This window comes from Cucurbita moschata, unplaced genomic scaffold, assembly GCF_002738365.1.
Source record: "Cucurbita moschata cultivar Rifu unplaced genomic scaffold, Cmos_1.0 Cmo_Scf00005, whole genome shotgun sequence".
In the NCBI taxonomy this organism is placed as follows: domain Eukaryota; kingdom Viridiplantae; phylum Streptophyta; class Magnoliopsida; order Cucurbitales; family Cucurbitaceae; genus Cucurbita; species Cucurbita moschata.
Genome location: NW_019268521.1, coordinates 4422432 through 4436587, shown reverse-complemented (window position 1 = coordinate 4436587; position 14156 = coordinate 4422432). Strand labels below are relative to the sequence as shown.

Here is a 14156-nt window from a genome sequence, read left to right as displayed (position 1 = left end):
GAATTTACTCAACCTGATAGCTCCATCAAACACACCATGTAAAATAATTGATTTACTAAAAGTCGGTGATATGAATAAAATCCTCTTTTCGTTCCTAACTAGAGTTAAAAAAGAAAAAAAAAAAATATATATATATATATATATATATATATTTTATATTTTTTTTTGGTATGGTAACTATCATTATGGATGAACAAATTTTATTGAAAAAATATAAATTCAAATTATTAATAAATATGCTTCCTCTTTTTTGTGGAATTTAAATTTAAAATTAAAATGGAATAAAAGTAAAAAAATATATATGGACTAAAATAGTATTTTAGTCATGTTATTACTATCATTAATATTTTTAAAAATTAATTATTTTTATAATTTAATTAAGATTTTAATGTTATTTAAAAAAAACTTAAAACAAGATACTTGGCAAGTGGGCACAAGTGGGCCAAGTGGACTATTATATATTAAAAACAAAAAAACAAAACTACACCTATTTATTTATTTTAATTTTTTTTGAAGTTTTTTTTTAATTTTTTAAAATTAAAATACACAATATTCTGATTCTGTAGTGAGCGAATTCCCAATTTGAAAACGAAGAATAATAAAAATAAATATATTCTTAGAGGCGTGCAGAAAGTATAGTGTGCTATTTTTTTTTTTCTTTAACCACTGACGTACACGGATGGATAAAACTTTCTGTTCTAGCTGATGGCCATGTTTATTTTCGCTTCGAATTCCGATTTTTTTTTGATGTTTTAGGTTGATTTGATTTTGCACCGCTCGAATCAAACAACATTTGTGATGTTAGATCAACGAGTGGAACGTTTATCATGATGAAATGGATAGAGATAAATTATCTGAGCATTAAATGATTTGTAGCTCTGATTAATGAACAATCCATTAAATTCAACCAACCATAATCGTTCGTCAAACTTCATTGTCATTGATTTGAGCGCTTTGTTTTTTGATTCATGTTTTTCGTAATATAAGCCATTGCTCTTTTTTTGAAGAAACAGATATCATTTCCTATTTCGCAAGTGGTGGTCTCAGCGGAATAGCGTTTTGGTTTTTGTATCTCAGAGGGCGAAAGGAACGTTTCGGAGTTTCAATGGCGCGCGAATTTGGAGGAATATGCGCGGGTTTTCGGTCAATGGCGATGACGATGTTCAACTTTGCCATAGCGTTGGCTATGGTTTCCGGTGAGAGAAAAATGAAGCTCGAAACGGCGAGGTTGGACGGAGAAGGAGGTTCTGATGGATTGAATCTGATCCGAGGAGCTTTGAATTTCTTGTGGCAATCGGACAGAACGGGGTATCATCACGTTTGGCCTGTAAGTTACAACAAGAACCTGTGTACCTCTCTATTCATGTAGATTTACACAAAAATCCTAGTGCAATCAAATTTGTTTTGTTTGCGTTTACTCTTCTTCGGAAATATATTTTTCAGGATCGCGCACTCCTGCTCGCTGATTCTCTAACCATTTCAATGCTTCTCGCACTTAATTTTGAGCTGCTAGGCTAGAATAAATCTTGGTGTTGGAATGTTCAACTCCTCGTGTTCATGAATGGAGTTTTCGTCATTTCGGAACTTTTTCTTTGGAAAAGCTTCTGAAATTCTCATGATTAGGCTTTGTCTCGGTTTAGATCTAACTCATTGTGCACATTTTTTCGGATTGTTCATAGTTTCGATATGAAAAGTGGAATCCTGCTTGATAAAATCTTTTCATCTGTGAATTTGCCGGTGATTTCATTGAAGATCATGCTTTGGACTCTCAAATAAGATCTTTAAAGAATTATATTCAATGTCTTAAAAGGCTTTGAGCTTTAGCGTCTGCCAAAACTATAGTTTATTCAAGGTCATATGCTTCGATGATAAACAAATTCATCGAATAAACAAAGCCAGCTTTATAATAACAATCATTATATCTTATAATACACGATTTCATGTTTTCATTACAGCTTCTCAAGATTTTCACCGCAAATTTTTTACTAATCACGAGTAAAGTAGATGGACTAATAGTGTATTATAATCTTCTTTACAGGAAATGGAATTTGGGTGGCAGATTGTATTGGGTTCTGTTATTGGATTTCTGGGTGCTGCATTTGGGAGTGTAGGAGGCGTTGGTGGTGGGGGAATTTATGTTCCTATGCTTAGTCTAATCATTGGGTTCGATCCAAAGTCATCCACAGCTATATCAAAATGTATGGGGAATGATCTTTACAATATCAAACCAACTCCTAAATGCCACAACAACACTGTTTTGATACCAATTATTGTATCGGTAGCGAAAACAGAAGCAAGATCGGTCAATTTCTTCTCTTTGAACTACATAAATCTTTATCTCTTTGTTTGATTGCTATTTGTTGATGTGTGAGTGTGATCGATCTTACTTCCGCTTTCACTACAACAATTGGTATCAAAACATTGTTATTGTGGTATTTAAGGTACAATAATTGGTATCCGAACATTTTGATTGTGGCATTTAAGAGTACCGAACTTAGGATTTGCTCTTTAACATATCTAACTTGTGTAATCCTCTTGTTTCGTTTGTTTGCTAAAGGTATGATTATGGGAGCATCGGTATCAACCGTCTACTATAATCTTAAGCTAAGACATCCAACACTTGATCTTCCTATCATTGACTATGATTTGGTGCTGCTTATCATGCCTATGCTCATGCTGGGCATCAGCATTGGGGTGGTTTTCAATGTCATATTTGCTGATTGGATGGTTACTGTCCTCCTCATCGTTCTCTTCTTAGGTAATTTTCAATGGTCATATTTTCTGCTCTGTTTATCTTCTGGCTGATCTGCGTGTTCTGCAGCTACATCCACGAAATCGTTTCTTAAGGGAGTTGAAACTTGGAAGAAGGAAACTATAATGAAAACGGTTATCACTTAAACTTGAATCTTCAATATTATGGTTCAAATATGGTCTATTTTTCTAACAATTGGATGTCACGTCTTTTCAATTTAGGAGGCTGCTAGGCGTGCTGAATCAAATGGTGAGCTAATCTATTGTCAATCGTATCGAAATGGTGGCAATCCTTGTTCTTATTTTATACTCCACACGTTTTTACATTAGATCTTCAAGCCAATACAGCATATGCTCCTCTTCCTAGTGGCCCGAGCCATCGGCCCGAAACAGACCCCGCTGATCGAGAGGTAAGTTCATTCTTAGTCATAAGTGATACAAGAAATGAGAATGTTGAATTGGGATTACCTTAGGATGTATTATTATTACAATAAATGGGTACGAGAAATACATGTTAATACCGTTGAGCTAAGTTCAAATCCTATAATAAACCCCTTGATTTGTTAAAAAATTGACCAGAAATAAGAACAATGAACTGTTGAAATGGCAGGTTCCAATGCTGAAGAATGTGTACTGGAAAGAAATGGGACTTCTTGTATTAGTTTGGGTTGCTTTCCTTGCGATCCAAATTATCAAGGTATTTGGATTCTTTCCCTTCTCCGTTCTCTCTTTATTTTACAATCTTAATAAACTGAAACCCATCAATCTCTAATTGAAAACAGAAGCATTCACCCAATTGTTCATGGGAATACTGGCTACTCAACTTACTGCAGGTAAGTTCGCTGCTCCCTTTACAAATTCTCGTGTGCCTTTTCTGGTTGATTTCTCTTAACAGTTGACCCAAAATTGGTCTACAGATACCAATTGCTTTTGGTGCATCTGGCTATGAGGCAGTTAGCTTGTACAAAGGACGGAGAAAAATTGCATCTCTGGGAAATGAGAAGACTAATTTTCAAGTTTACCAGCTTGTTCTATATTGCTTCTTGGGCATAGTGGCCGGAGTTGTTGGCGGCCTGCTTGGCCTTGGTGGAGGATTTATAATGGGACCCCTGTTTTTGGAGCTCGGCATTCCCCCGCAGGTACATATCTCAGCCTCAACGTTTATTTTGTTTTTTGCACTGGAGGGTTTTTTTTTTTTTTTTTAATTAGTTCTAATTCAGTTCATGTGTCAAATAGGTTTGAGTCTAGAATTTATTTGAAAATTTGAGAATTTACAAAATTAAGACTAGAATTTATCTACAATTGAAAATTTGAGAAGTAAAAGTTTAGAGATTAATGAGATTTTTTTTTTAATGTTTCGGCAGTAAATGAAAGTCATGTATGCTAAACAACTAATTTCAAACATAATTCTAGCCAATTGAAAGGATTTTTTAATCGATCCAAAAATCATTTCGAATCCATTAATAATGAGGATTCGAAATATCACACATTGATCAATCAAAGAGAGATTCAACAACTAAAAGAAAGATCCATTTTTTTATTTCGTTTAACATATTTATAAACACGTTTAGTCTTTTTTTTAAAACTCTTCGAGTCCTTTTTTCAATTTGTTTTTCGACTTGTGTTATTAAACCGAGTACAGACCTGTTTTTTACCTATCTCTCGTTATTTGGAACTCTTATTCATCTTTTTGGACTTCTATTGAATGAGAAATAGGTTTGATTGTTCATCTTTCTACTCTAATAGTAAGGCATCGTCCAGATATTTTAAATCGAAGCAATTGGATGTTAACCTATGTTACATTTGATTTGGATAATTATACATTGAAATTATATATATTTCACATCCATATTTTTTTAAATTATCTTCTATGAAGTAAAATTATGAAACCACGACTGTTACTCCCTGACTTCAATCATTTCCAACTTTTGGTCCTTTGACTAGTGGGACCCATTCATTGAACGTAGTGATATTATATTATTAGTTTAATTACAAGTTTGGCAGCACTCTCATGTGTAATAGATTTTCTTTTAAAATGTCCTATAGATATTCAAATTTTTTATCTTGTGTTTGTTGATATATTCCATTTTTTTTGTTGGTAGAATTTAATTTTATGTCTAAACTTTTAGATTTATTGAATAGACGTATATTAAAAATTTGAAGACTTATTAGTTATAAAATTTAAATAGTACAGGTTTATTAGACACCGTTTAAAAGTAATGACCCGTTAAATATAAAATTATTGAAAGTTAAAAAATTTATACACTTTTAAGTTTATTTATTAAATTTGTAATTTAATCTTATCCTTTAATTTGTCACTTTTTTCAAATTGATTTATCTTTTTTTTTTCATTGTTTGAGGATAGATAACCTTATGATGAATGAGAATACTACTTAGTGTTCCAAAATCCAATATATTAGAAATTAGAGATCATATTAAAGTTATAAACTTTTGAGACATTAGAAATCATATCAAAGTTAAACTCTTGTTTCCTTTACTTTGCAGGTATCGAGTGCTTCAGCAACCTTTGGAATGACATTCTCCTCGTCAATGTCCGTTATAGAATACTATCTACTAGACCGTTTTCCCGTTCCTTATGGTAAATCAATTTCATCATAAGCACATTCTTTTCTGCAACTTTCTTTATGTTAAGAGTGAAAAAAAAAATCATACTGGTTAAGAAAACGAAAGTTCTATGGTATATATGTGAAGATAAGTATCGAAACTTTTAGTACGAAACTACAGCAAATCAAAGTGGATAATATCTCTAGTGAAGTATCTATCATTCTTAGTACTTCCGAGATAACCATACGTATGATCGAGGTAAGAAATTTCAAAAAATTTCAACCCGATTGAGTGACTAAACAAGTTGTAATATTGCAGCTGTTTACTTCACCATTGTGGCCGCCATAGCTGCATTTGTTGGACAACACGTAATAAGAAAACTGATCAACTTGATTGGAAGAGCATCCTTAATTATCTTCATCTTGTCCTTCACAATATTCGTCAGTGCAATTTCTCTAGGTGAAAGCCATATCCAACCAAACTGCTTCATCCCATTTTCCTCTATTATGATTAAATAAATAAATATATCTTAAATGGTCTGTGGATTTGTTTGGTAGGTGGCGTTGGAATCTCGAAGACGATTGGACAAATTCAGCGTCACGAATACATGGGCTTCGAGAACTTGTGCAAATATGACGCATAAGGTTTGACCTTTCTGGAAAAAGGAATATGATTTACTTAATGTTTTCAGGTTCTTATGATTATTTTGGAATTTTAGTCTCTTAAATTTGATGGCTTAGATGCTCAAATTTATTGATTCGCATCGATTCTAGGATTGTTTTATGGGCTGAAGAGCCTAGACGTGTTTAGTAAAGCTCGAGAAAAGTTGAGCTTCGCATTGCTGTGCACTTAGGTGTGCTCGGATGTAGATTTTATAGATGAAATTGTGGAATTTATTTAGTACGGTTTTATTTGATGTTTTAAAGGTAAAATCTCTATAACTTTTGTTGATCAAAGTCTCGTGTTTAGTCAGTAAAATGAAAACGATAATAAAAGATGAACAGATGTGAAGTTCGAGACCGATTACGTTGACTCGTGAATCAAAATCAAGCACTTTACTAAATGCTAGAGACTTGTCCTATTTTGAAGCACGAGGTCTAACTTCACTCAACTTTCAAAACTCGAGAACAAAAAGTATTTTATTCATATCTTAATTAAGATTCTTAAAAATAATATGATCGAGTGGTGTGGTCAACTATTTTAGAGTGAGTAAATACGTTCGCAGTTTAACTAGCCAATTTTGTAGTATATAAATTGGTATCGATTTAATCTCGAAAAATACCAATCAACCTTGATTATCAATTTTAGTCGATTGAAAAATAAGTTACGACAAAAAAATTACAAACATAATTTGCTACGCTAAAATAACAAAAAATTGCTACAACCTTATATTAACTTCAAATCATTTGAATATAATAAACATATTTACGACTAACTCAAAACATTAATATTAAAACATGATTTTTTTAATCGACATATGCATTAGTTAAAAGAAATAAACTAACAACAACCGATCCATATACCATAGTATGATAAACATTTGGATGGAACGATCAATAAATTGCACATTTAAATATGAAATATTATATAAAAAAAATAGAATAAAATTATATTCAAACATATAAAAAAATAGATATAAAATCAATTAACTTACACCTTTATCAACTTTGATAGAAAGAAAAAAAATTTGTTGAATTAAAAAGATTATCATTATAAATTTAGTTATAAATTTGTAAAAGATATATGAACATCAAAACGTGTCAAATAATTTCATATTAATAATTTTAAATTGATATGTCAAATATAAAAATATGAAGAAAAAAAAAATATAATTGAATATTATATTTAAAAAACCTTATTAAATCTATCAATATTAAAAAATATTTAAAATAAAATTAGATATAAAATTGAAAATTAAGCGATCTATTTACCATTTATTATAGGGTATAAAATGAGGGATTGACTTAAATTTGAAAGTTTTAAGGACTCAACTTTAATTTAATAAAATATTATTCTACGCTATCCTGGAATATCAGCGTCCGATCAAAGATTCAAAATCACACGCAACCCAGACGACCAATCTCTCTTCTTTCCTCCAATTGAAAACCCTAATTCATTCTGTTCTCTCCATTTTCGAGGGTTGAGCGGCCGAAATCGAAGCACCATGGTTTTCTATTTCAAAGCCCGGCCTGACGTCGGTGATTACTCCATTTTCATGGGGCTCGACAAGTACGAGAACGAGGAGCTTATCAAATACGGCTTTCCCGAGGATATTTGGTAATCTATCGTCTAGCTCTCTTTATTAATTTCTGATTCTTTCACGGATTGTTATTTGATTTGATGTCAATTTCATTGAGATATGGTTGAAAATGATTTCTCACGATCAATCCTGTCGGGTAAAAGTGCTTGTGTTCACGTTATCGCCCGATGTCTTTGGAAATTGGCATTTGATGTCAAAGTTCTATAGATTTGTGTGGTTGTTATTTTCTTTGATTTAACAGAGCTTTATGAAACTGGAAATCAACATTGCTGACGGATATCTTGCGGATTGTGAAGGGAATTAGTTTATTTTTTTTTATTGAAATCTTGAATTTTCGTTGCACAAGCCTTCTTTAGCCATGCAGGACTCGAACTGATCGTCTTGTCTGTTTTGTGGCTTTAAGAACTCAAGGGTTGTCTTTAGTCTTATTGTGAGATCCCATATCGGTTGGAGAGTGGAACGAAGCATTTCGTATAAGGGCGTGGAAAACTCTTTCTAGCATATGCGTTTTAAAACCGTGAGGCTGACGGCGATACGCAACGGGCTAAAGTGGACAATATTTGCTAGCGGTGGGCTTGAATTGCTACAAATGGTCAGAGCCTGACGGTGTGAGGCATTGGGCAGAGTAGGGCTAGACCCTCTCCATAAGATACACATTTTAAAACCTTGAGGAGAAGCTCGGAAGGGAAAGCCCAAAGAGGACAATATTTGATAGTGGTGGGCTTGTGCGGCTACAAATAGTATCAAAGTCAGACATTGGGTAGTGTGCCAGCGAGGACGCTGGCTCCTAAGGGGGTGGATTGTGAGATCCCATATCGGTTGGAGAGAGGAACGAAACATTCCTTAAGGGTGTGGAAACCTCTTTCTAGCAGACGCGTTTTAAAACTGTGAGGTTGATGGCGATACGTAATGGGCTAAAGCGGACAATGTCTGCTAGCGGTGGGCTTGGGTTGCTACACTTATTTGCGGGCTTCCTTCATCATGTATCTGGTCTGATTTGTAGGGAGGACTTAGCTTAAGATTTTTTCTCTGAGCAAAGGTTGTCTTGTGCAGGTTCCACGTAGACAAGATGTCATCTGCTCATGTTTATGTGAGACTGCAAAAAGGGCAGACCATTGATGATATTAGTGAAGGGTTGCTGGAGGATTGTGCTCAGCTTGTCAAGGCAAATTCCATTCAAGGTAGAATTTGAGCAATCTATTTCTATATCATAGAAAAATATTACCCTTTGGCGTGGTGAAACTTTAGTGAACGAGGTTTGTCTGCATGTTCGATCTTAAATTAAACTTTAAAAATACACACGCGTGTTTCGGTAGACGACAGCGGAATTGTGTCACGAGGTAGAAGCTATTGACTATTGTCTGTTTTATCTGACAGGAAACAAGGTAAACAACATTGATGTCGTGTATACACCTTGGTCCAATTTGAAGAAAACTGCTTCCATGGATGTTGGCCAAGTTGGTTTTTATAACCCCAAGATGGTAAGCTACGTTGTTTTCGATTGGCTAGCGGATATATCCGTAAGAATTCAAGGTGATTTACGAACATTTATCTTTATACACAATTCAGGTCCGAACTGTAAGGGTGGAAAAACGGATCAACGACATCGTAAATAGATTGAACAGGACTAAAGTGGAAAGGAAGCCTGATTTGAAAGGTAAATTGGAAATGAATTTTTTGTTGTTAGGATACAATATGAAATTACACTTTCTTGAACCAATGTTTCCAAAGTATGTTGTTTCTATTCCTAGCACGTCTCTATCCACCCCTAAGTATGAAGTTCACGTGCATCCGAACTCGTAAAACAGTTTACAAGCACTTCGTTTTCCATTATACAGCCGAACGTGAAGCAGTGAATGCAGCTGAAAGAGCGGAGAGGAAGCAACACCTGAGAGAAAAGGTTGGTTACAATTTTTTTGTCCCGTCTCTGAAATAACTCCTTTTTTGAACTATACCCTGTTGTCAGAATCTAGTTTGATATATTAACTGGTTATTATTTTCTCCTAGTTGATATGTATGGCACGAGCCTCGACTCGCATAAGTGTTTATCTACATATTTGTGTGTAAACGTTCTAGCATAAGTGTCTAAAAAAGCTGGTGTGAAAAGCTCCATATTTGTGTATTAACATTCTTGCTCTAGCCTTATACCGCGCTTCATAATCGTTATGCGTCGCAAGGTCAGAAGTGTTTATCTAGCAATTATACTTTTAGATATGTTTTTGGTCATTTGGTAGCAAATCTATTCGTCAGACATGGTGGTTTTGCTCGATGGTTTCCATAAAGTATTGTTACAGTAAACTTCCCTTTTTTGCAGAAACGACGTGAGGAACTGGAAAGGTTAGAAAAAGAGAGGCAAGCAGAGTTAAGGAGCTACAAGGGTTTGATGGTCTCTGAGAAAATGACATCTAACAAACAGATTGCTGCAACAAGCAAATCGCTACAAGAGCTGGAGGACGATTTTATGTGATCGAATTGATTGATTGGTACGAACGATGCAAGAAATAGAAATTTGCTGTTCTTGGCCCGAAGTTGTTCTCTCGTACGTGATCAAATTATTGTGTTTAGGCTCGATGACGTTCAACTTGTTGTGTCTACCTGATGAGATGACTATACAAATAGAAATTGGCTGTGGCTTTCAAGAGAGCGGATTTATGGTGTTTATGTAAGTTGTAATTACTGTTACTCTTGTTTAATGATTATAAGTTAGCTCATTTTGGCCTACATTTCTTCTTTCTAAGAAGCCACTAAGAATGAGGAGTGATTTTGCTTTTGGTGGTTTGATTGGTTAGACCCCTCACACCCAATTTCTTCCGGGGCAAAGGCTATCATTGAAATTTGAAAGTCTGTCATGTTTGCCTTTCACAAAAGTAAATCGTACCGTAAAAAAAACCATTAGCTTTCCTTTTCTTTTTTATTCTGTTTCATTTGAATGCTTTGGTTCACTCTGTTTCTCTTCTATTATCTTCCCATTATCGAGTCATAGTTCCGGTAAAGATTCCACCTCGATTGAAGGGTGGAACGATACATTTTTTTTTCTAAAGGTGTGGAAACCCTCGTTGAGGGCCAGCTCCTTGCTGGCCCTGTAAGTGCGAGATCCTACATCTCAGTTGGTAAGAGGAACAAAAACATTCCTTACAAGGGTGTGAAAACCCCCGTTGGAGGTCAACTCCTTGTTGGCTCTTATAAGTGTGAGATCTCCCACATCGGTTGGAGAAGGTAACGAAACATTTCTTTTAAAGGTGTGGAAACTCCTTTGGGGTTAGCGTCCAACACGTGTATGTGGCCTCTTTGTAACAGCCTAAACAACAAATATTGTTATTTGTAATAACTCAAACTCACTATTAACAAATATTGTCTGTATCCATTATAAACTTTTCCTCAAATTTTAAAATGCTTTCTAAACTTTAAACTTTCCATTCTAAACTTCCTCTCAAGATTTTAAAATGCGTATTCTTTTTATTTTTTATTTCTCTATCCCCTAATTCTAAGAGGATATATATTTTTTCATCAATTTATAATTATATTTTTTCATCCATTCATAATAATTTTTCTCTAGGTTCCCTCTAAATAAAATTACTATTCTTCTCATAATTTTATTAAAGTTGTTATAAAAATTATTACGTGATTCTTCTTAAACAAGTAATAAAAAAAAATAAAGAAAGAAAGAAAAAAACTCGAAACCGCAGCTATCAATTTGAATTTAATTTAATTCATGCATTTAAAGAAGTGTTTTATAAATTAATTATTTTTTAGAATAGAAATGGTGAAAATGGATGCTTTACCCTTCTTTCCCTCGGGAACTCTCCTGTAAACACTCAAAAAACAAGAATGATCCTATCTGACGGAGTTCGCTTCCCGTTAAGATTTGTCGTTTACTGCAACCATTACACGTAAACACTGTCGGTAGTACGACATCCCTGGTTTACACGTGTCTAAATCCTCACCGTTCCATTTCCGAACGTGCAGTCATCTTAGCCGCTGGTTTTGAATCACTTTAGGCCGCCCCTTTATGTTTGAATAGAGCTCCGGACCGTTTAAATTATCGTTTCCGAGTCCTTGCCATTTCTCTCTCGCTACTGGTTCCTCTATCTCTTTGGTTGGCGCATTCTCTCGTTCTCCAAATCAAATTTCTACTCCTCGATTTCTCTATTGAGATTCGTTAATGCGTCCTGTTTCGATCGCTGCATCGAGTTTCTTGTTTATCTGCACTTTGCTGCTCGACGCCGACGCCGGTGAGTTCTTTAGGGTTTCTTTGGTTAATCTTGTAAAACTTCCATTGATTTTATGATCTTTGCGTCGGCTTAATATTTTTCGCTTTCGTTCGAAGTTCCTTAGGTATTTCGGTCCATTTTCGTGAACTCTTTAACCTTTTTTCCATCTATTTTGAGTGATTTTCCTTCTGAACTTTATGAAATGTTCTCTATCTTATCCTCGTCGTGGTTTCAGTTTATGCACACTTAGGTCGTGTTGTTTTCCGTTTCTGGAGTTCGATCGAGTAATTAGTCTTCAATCTGATCCTTTTCACGGTTGACGTGGAAATTGAATTTTTGTTAAGTCTCTCATCTGTTGTTTGTTGCTTACATTCTTAATAGGCTCTTAGCAGTCATTTTCGTCGTAAGTGTTCTGCCTTGCGCGAGTTTGATCGAGAATTGATAGCTTATTCCTCTCTGAACCTGGATTCAATCGTTATACCTTTCAGTTTCTTTTCTTGATATGGATTTAGACTCGTTGTAGTAGTCATCTTTGAATCGCGAGGCCTTTTTTTTCTCACGTAGCGTGAACTTTGGGAACATCGATACACATTCATTTTGCTCCTGGATGAATATAAGATTATGCATGTTTCACATCAGTTATTGTAAAAACACTGCCTAAAGGAACTTTGACGGAAGTTATATCCACAGTCTGTCCCACGGCTGATTTACTATATCATCGATCCAAAGATTATGTTGAGCTCAGATTATATACCGCTTTGAAATACTAGGATTTACTTTACTGGAACTAATATTTTTTGGTTTGATTCATGCGTCTGCATAATGATTATGCACATGTATATTACAGCAACAGCCGCATGTTTTGTTTTTTCGTACTAATCTTTTGTTCCACTACCTACATTCTCAATAGGCTCTTAGCCTTCATTTTCGTTGTTTTGAGGCTTGTAGTATGGTGAATATGTTTTGATGTAAGTGTTCTGCCTTGCGCGAGTTTGATTGAGGATTGATAGCTTATATTCCTCTTTGTAGATGGATTCAATCGTTAGACCTTTCAGTTTCTTTTCTTGATATGGATTTAGACTCGTTGTAGTAGTTATCTTTGAATCGTGAGGCCTTTATTTTCTCTCGTAGCATGAACTTTGGGAACATCGATACACATTCATTTTGCTCCTGGATGAATATCAGATTTTGTCTGTTTTACATCAGTTATTGTAAAAACACTGCCTAAAGGAACTTTGACCGAAGTTATATCCAGTCTGTCCCGCGGCTGATTTACTATATCATCGATCCAAAGATTATGTTGAGCTCAGATTATATACCGCTTTGAAATACTAGGATTTACTTTACTGGAACTGATGTTTTTTGGTTTGATTCTTGCGTTTGCATAATGATTAGGCACATGTATATTACAGCAACAGCCGCATGTTTTATTTCTTCGTACTATTTCTTTTGTTCCACTACCTGCATATTTTGACTTGTTTTCTTCCATGATCAGAAATTTTTAGATGAAATGGTAGAATTTTCTACATTGGAATGATATAATGGTCTGGATAGATTTCTTTGGAACAAGCCATTGTCGAGTAGGAATTGGGATATTATGCATTTGCCCCTCTATGTCAAGGAGTTATGGAAGGTGATAAGACCATCTCAACACCTTCAGACAAACCTGAGATTCGTGATCAGAGGATACGTGCTCTCCATGGGTAACTTCATTTATCTATCTAAGCAGTTCTAATGCTTTGGCTCCACATTTCTTCATACTGCAAGTTTTAGCCTTTCTGTTTGCACGTTACTGATGCATTGTAAGTCTTGCAAGTCTTCTTAACCAAATTTGTCACCATAACTCATATAATCACTGTTTCAATTGCAATATTTTTTAACCCTGTTACATTATTTTCCTTAAAAAAATTTCCTTGACTTCCTTTAGTTTGGAGAGGAATACCTATCACTAACTAGCTTGTTGTAATTCTGTTTTTGACAACTGTCTTTCTTCTTATTTTCCCTGAGAGGTTGTAATTTGATTTCCATTGGTTCAACTAGAAATGTTTCCATTGTTGTGGTTTTATGTCTGAATTGACTTTATGTCCTGTACCACACATGTTCCTATACTATTGCTTGACATTCACATTTGTTGCCCTATTACTTTCTTGGAAGACGTAGACTAAATTCTCTGTTGAACGCTATGTATGTTCTTTTTGGGGGATGTTTAGGAGAACCAGTGGCCCTACAAGACGTTCAACAAAGGGACAGTGGACACCTGAAGAGGTAAGTTTATCATTTATCTTAGTGAGATCCTATACTTTTCATTATTCTGGTTTCTGGAAAGAATGATGCTGTTTTTCTTTTCTTTTTTTTTTTTTTTGGGGTGA

The 14156-nt window shown here is 34.6% G+C and overlaps 3 protein-coding genes across 5 annotated transcripts in view; all 3 read left to right on the top strand.

The window, feature by feature from the left end:
* The first annotated feature begins 638 nt into the window (after window positions 1–638).
* LOC111442785 (sulfite exporter TauE/SafE family protein 3) lies at window positions 639–6232 on the top strand. Its single transcript, XM_023080305.1, has 12 exons — window positions 639–1327; window positions 2039–2198; window positions 2558–2758; window positions 2822–2886; window positions 2974–3001; window positions 3082–3161; window positions 3362–3448; window positions 3534–3584; window positions 3669–3890; window positions 5257–5350; window positions 5635–5775; window positions 5874–6232. The coding sequence occupies exons 1-12, from the start codon at window positions 1106–1108 to the stop codon at window positions 5957–5959; spliced, it is 1437 nt and encodes a 478-aa protein (XP_022936073.1). The 5' UTR covers window positions 639–1105; the 3' UTR covers window positions 5960–6232.
* A 1115-nt stretch (window positions 6233–7347) lies between these two features.
* On the top strand, window positions 7348–10308 carry LOC111442789 (coiled-coil domain-containing protein 25-like). Its single transcript, XM_023080313.1, has 6 exons — window positions 7348–7593; window positions 8630–8757; window positions 8954–9057; window positions 9146–9233; window positions 9415–9476; window positions 9891–10308. Exons 1-6 carry the CDS (start codon window positions 7481–7483, stop codon window positions 10041–10043), a joined length of 648 nt encoding a protein of 215 aa, XP_022936081.1. The 5' UTR covers window positions 7348–7480; the 3' UTR covers window positions 10044–10308.
* Window positions 10309–11614: 1306 nt separating this feature from the next.
* Window positions 11615–14156, top strand: part of LOC111443034 (transcription factor MYB3R-1-like) — an 8203-nt gene continuing 5661 nt past the window's right edge. For all 3 annotated transcript variants that reach the window (XM_023080638.1, XM_023080639.1, XM_023080637.1), the window contains exons 1-3: window positions 11615–11808; window positions 13283–13490; window positions 13998–14052. In XM_023080638.1, the coding sequence (XP_022936406.1) occupies window positions 13414–13490; window positions 13998–14052 (132 nt within the window). In that variant the 5' untranslated portion in view covers window positions 11615–11808; window positions 13283–13413. The remainder of the gene's footprint in view (window positions 11809–13282; window positions 13491–13997; window positions 14053–14156) is intronic.